Raw genomic sequence first — 5,707 nt, forward strand, 5'->3', positions numbered from 1 at the left:
GTCAAGAGCATATAAAGAAGGAGAGCGTACAACGGTAAAATGCTGAAATCATGTTGCAGTATTAGTCGAATTAATAAACTTTCCCCCTGTTATTTTGACGATTCTTTGCAGTATTATTGATCAGCTGTCCTACCTTGTTCATATAAATCAAACCGCATGTCCCTACGATGCCCATACGCTGAGATAATGAGCGATGAAAATCTGGTATTTTTGCTGAACACCGACTAGACATTAGTCAGTACTGCGACCCAATTTCGAAGTGTGGCCAGTGTGTTGCTTCCGGTCGCCGCTGTGTAGCGCCATAGTAGCGCTGATTCACGTCATACTACCAGAGTTTACTATACATCCAGCGTGAGGTGGGCGTGAGGTGGGCACAGGTGGGGGTCATCACTATGGCAATCAATAACAGACGTCATTCATTCCATTTGTCAATCATTGACGGAAACACGCGAGGTTTACCGAAGTTATAACACTTCGAGAGACAGTCACAGTAACTGACTGATCTCGAGTCAGTTTTCGGCGAAAATACCAGATTTTTTTTATTAATTTTATTAAGTTTAAAGGGGAAAGTTTATTAATTCGAAGGTTTATTAATTCGACTAATACTGCAACATGGTTTCAGCATTTTACCGTTGTACGCTCTCCTTCTTTATATGCTCTTGATATTGTATTATGCATTATGTATAGAAATAAACGATATTCAATGAATACCATACTTTTGCGTAAATTGTTGTTTCTTTTTTTGGTATGTTGGAGTGTGATGACTCTGTATGAACTATATACACGTCACGGCCCCAATTCTTAGTACAGGGTCCCCACAGCCATTGAAAGGCCTTGAATTTTGTACTTTGTCCTTGAAAGTAGTCAGCATTTAAGATCCCTTCCCATGCCACCCATGACTAAAAAGAGGAAAAACAAACTAGTTTGAGCAAATACTGTTCTGTGAACTTTGGATTAAATTTAATATTTATATATTAATGCCTGCTGTTGGGGGCACTATGAGAGCATAGTGCCCCCAACAACAGGCATTAATGTTTTTAGTGCATCACATGACTATGCAATCTACTTTTCATGCTTATATACCTTCTTTATACTCCCTAATTTGCCGGTGCATTCGATGTAACAAAACGTTCGACACAAACACAACCGCCGTTCGAAACTCTTGCGTGGCGCCCAGATGCAGGAGATTCGTGACGTGAACACAGTGCGTTATAATAACAATGCGTCGCGCAAGCAATAGTGCCCGCTCAGGTGGGCACTATTGCTTCATAGTGCCTGCTGCGTTATCCAATGGAATTTCAACGATTTATCACGTGATGCACTAATATTTGTTATTTGTTATTATTTGTAAAGATTTGGGACAATGAGAATATGGCCCTTAATGGTTTCTTCCAAGGGTTGGAGGCTGAAGAAGATCTTTAATTTCACCAGCTCAACAAGTGCTATTAGCAAGAAATTTATAGAGAAAGGATTGCTCTATCTAAAGAATTAGGGTCTAAAACAACTTTTTTCATATATGAATCTAAGGTATATATGATATGACTCTAAAATGCTAAAACTACTTGTCACAGATTGTGCTTGAAAAAAACATGTCATTGAAATGTTAATTGAATGAACTCATGATAACAGAGCCAGAGCCAGAGTGAAAGCGTCATCTGTCGTGGAGTTTGAAATAAAAGTGATCACTTATTCCTAACCCCTCTCGTGGATGGTATCGCCCATGACCAGTCAAGCATGAAAAAACTTTGGCAGGTAAATGGCCGTATTTCAGCCGAAACTTTTTCACTCCTCGAGGCACAAAATATGATTATACGGCTATAATACGAGTTTTTACAGTTGCACAAACACACATACACGCACATTAACGGACGCGCACACGCGGGTATGGTCGCCCGCACGCGTGCGCGTGTATTATAGGCGTAAATTCACATTTTGTGCCTCGAGGAGTGAAAAAGCTTCGGCTGAAATACGGCCATTTACCTGCAAAAGTTTTTCATGCTTGACTGGTCATGGGCGATACCATCCACGAGAGGGGTTAGGAATAAGTGATCACTTTTATTTCAAACTCTACGACAGATGGCGCTCTCGCTCTGGCTCCGGATCATGAGTTGTGCGAAGGGGGCGCTGCATGCAGTTTGCTTTTTTATTTACTATCACAGTGTCAGTAGTGAGTACTGAATGCCATGGTCAGCATAAAGAACCGGCAATTGTTTATTATTATTATTAAATCGTTATTGCATGTAATTCAACTACAAATACATGTACGGTACTGAAGTCTTTTTCATGGAGAAAAAATATGATAAATGATGTTGTTGAGCATAATATATTAATGACTCTAAAAAGCTAAAATTACTTGTCACAGATTCAGAGATTGTCCTTGAAACATGTCATTGAAATGTCCTTGAATTTGAAAGGTCCTTGAAAAAATAATTCACACTCCTGGGAACCATGTAGTATGTTGCTACGTTATTCAGTATTTGCTAGATCAATTATTACGACTTATTACTCCAAGGTTAGATGAACCACTTTGGGGCGAGGACTGAATTATTATTAAAGCATGAAGTGAAGTCAACGATTGTTCTACATAATGCCGGATGGATAACTAGCCAAGCAGACAGCCTGACGGAAAGATGCAAGTGCATAGCTATGCAATATAGATATAAGGCCAGGCAGACGGATTAATAAATGACTTGAAAGACCCGATACATGCCAACAGATGATGATATGATCTAACTGACCTACTGGAATATTGATCTATGTGTCATTCATTTTGTGAGGCATCAGTCGCTGTGACATAACGATACTAGAGGTAACAACGATACAGGAAAAAAAACCATAAATTTCATCAAACGATAAACGGTTTATTCGATTCCTGCATTAGCGACAATATATTACATGACTGACGGCACACGAGCCAGCGTATTCTCCCATGGCAATCACACGAGTGCTAGATTACGGACTACACTCTGTAGATGACATAAGATGAACTCACACTCTGTGTGTGTGTGAGACGACATGACCGCGCGCGGTACAGTAATTACAGTATTCACTTATAACAGTGATTGTAAGCACTTTAAATCCGTATAAATGTACAACCGATCGGCTCCACTTCCCCCCTTCTCACGCTCTTAAAGCTGGCGTGTTTAGAATCACACTAATTAACTCTCGACCCAACTATTGGATATCCCCTGTGCGCCATATGCTCTCGAGTTGGAAGCCATAACGGGGCTTTAAAAGCCCCGCATTTAATTAATTCACAACCACGATCATAGCACTCGCAGCTCGATATGTAAACCTGTCTGTATGTATCCCTCCGTATAAACCTGATAAACCTCTCACTCGATCGCGCGCCATTTCCCCACCTTCCGATCATCCGCGATTCTAAATAGTAACGCGCACCCGTGTGAGTACGTGCTTCTGTGTCGCACCTCGCGCTTCGCAGGTACTGTTACACGCCGTCGCTGAATGCCAGCCGATGCCGGTCAACATGCGACGAGCGGCAGTTCTGCTGTCACGCGCACGACGCCACAAAAGCACGACGATAGGCACAGCATTCCCCACGTTGTAGTTCTGCTATTTTACACTGCTGTCAATGCTAGACCAAGTGAAGATGGCTGGCGCTTAATTCATAGATCTCCTAGAGGGCGTTGCTCTCGACCACGAGGCTATGCGCTGTGTAGGTGGCACTGCCTTACATGCCTGAAGCGTATAGAGGGCGCTGGTGTCCACCCTGGTGGTGCTCCCTTGCTCGATTTAAGCTGGGGGACACGCAATGTGTAGCTGCATGACAGAGAAAAGCACTCGTGTGCTCAGGCGATTGACAACTGCGCAGAAGAAGCTGAAGTCTTGGAAGGGTTGCACGCTTGTCTGACACTCATTTCCTGCACAGAAAAAAAATATGAATGAAAGGGTTTATTACGAAATCATTGCTTCGAAACGCACAATCCGTAAACAATAAAGTTAAATAGAGTCCGACATTTCAAAGCATTCACGGCTATACTTTATGCCCAGAATGTGTAATAAAATAACGAAATACACCCTACAAATACACCACTGGCACTGGTCAGGTGGGTAGTCTCAAACCCAAGTCACCCACTGGATTTCATTCAAGATTTCTTAGTAAGTCATCACAGAGACGGATGTGCACTAGCGTACATCCCTACTATGGTAAACACTGTCCTAGTGAGAGCATTCCCTCCCTCCGCTGTATGCCTGTGACTACCACGCCCCCTCGCACAAACGACGCACACTCACCCACGTGTTGAGTAGAGCCGTGACGGAGAAGCGATAAGGCATCTTGCTCAGCTGTTTCTCTAGCGCCTGACTGACGCTCTTCAGGAAAGGTGAGGAATCTGAAAACAAGGAAGGAATGAAACGTTCACGTCAACGTCGGCATCCATCTTACGAGGACGTTACAACATTGCCATGCCCCCCACAGTGACCACTAATGAAAGTGTCAATGACACTGTAGCTCACATTGGGTGTGATAGAAGAGGGAGGGGGGATATATAAAGCAAGAGTATATATGGGAGAACTCCCATTATATAGCATATCTCCCATTATATACTCTTGATAATAATATGCATAAGTTTTGATGCGAAAATAAATGTTTCAGATCTGAAAATCTGAAATCTCGACGAGAGATGGCGCTACGCCTAAATGATCGCCATTTTGGTTTTCAAATATTGCGCAAATAAAAACAATAAAATATTCCATTCAAATTACTGTAACGAAGAATCTAAAACACAATATCACACGTATATAGGTATGATTGTAGAGTTGTTGACCAGTTAGACGAAATATAAACGCAGACCTGCCAACCTGTGATTCATGAAAATAGTAAGGCTTTTCTTTTCTTGCAGCAGGCGGCCATTTTGTTTGTATGTTATGCGTGCAATGAATGATGGGACTAACTCTAGATCACGCGAGAACAACGTGAACGCGTGATCCAATATGGCTGCGCCCACAATCGCCAGATATTTCTCGGCTCACAATGTAAACAAGTGCCGCAGAAAGACAGCGCTCACCTGACGGCAAGTGTTCTGATGCTAAACTCAGGGGCAAACGAATGAAGAGCACCCTCCATCACCACGTTCGCGCTCAGAGCATATATATAGGATACTACTAATACAGATCTAAAATCTATGATAGCTAGGCTTTGCTATACCAGTAGTACAGTAATAAAGATACAGCTGTGTAACTTTAATGACCTCGCTATATTAACATGTTATCATGGATATGCGTCGAGCGCGAGCGTAGTGGTGGGGGGAGTGGGGGGAGGGGTGGGTGGAGGTGGCTCTAATGCAAAAGCAGTTGCCGCGAGATGGCGCGTGCAAGTGTCATCAATAATCAAAGATGGCATCACCCTTCAGCGTGATAACCTCACTCCATTGAGTTGCTGAATCCAGGGTTAGTATATTCAGGCAGGTGAGAATTTCGCTCAGCTGTGAGTGTAACACATCTGCATTGCAGGTTGCCAGGCAATAATTATGATTAGAATAGTGCCCATTCACCCCCATGCATGCGTAATGGGCTGCCCCCATGTTTTTGCCTACACACGTGAGCATTCAGGGTTCATTACAGTGTGCTATTACAGGATGCTACTCAGGGGTGCTAATACAGACTGCTTTAGAAATAATATGATATTTAAGGAGCGTAAACCTTGTTCAACAAACATTTGCCTTTGCAATTGAACTGTGGCAGACTG

The 5,707-nt window shown here is 42.7% G+C and overlaps 1 protein-coding gene across 1 annotated transcript in view; it reads right to left on the minus strand.

The window, feature by feature from the left end:
* Window positions 1-2,836: 2,836 nt before the first annotated feature.
* Window positions 2,837-5,707, minus strand: part of LOC106814723 (mediator of RNA polymerase II transcription subunit 15-like) — a 34,412-nt gene continuing 31,541 nt past the window's right edge. Inside the window, exons 12-13 of the mRNA XM_014819069.1 lie at window positions 4,255-4,352; window positions 2,837-3,881 (exon numbers count right to left, since the gene is read on the minus strand). Of these exons, the coding sequence (XP_014674555.1) occupies window positions 3,810-3,881; window positions 4,255-4,352 (170 nt within the window). The 3' untranslated portion in view covers window positions 2,837-3,809. The remainder of the gene's footprint in view (window positions 3,882-4,254; window positions 4,353-5,707) is intronic.

Source organism: Priapulus caudatus, unplaced genomic scaffold (assembly GCF_000485595.1).
Source record: "Priapulus caudatus unplaced genomic scaffold, Priapulus_caudatus-5.0.1 Scaffold969, whole genome shotgun sequence".
NCBI classification, from domain to species: Eukaryota; Metazoa; Priapulida; class Priapulimorpha; order Priapulimorphida; family Priapulidae; genus Priapulus; species Priapulus caudatus.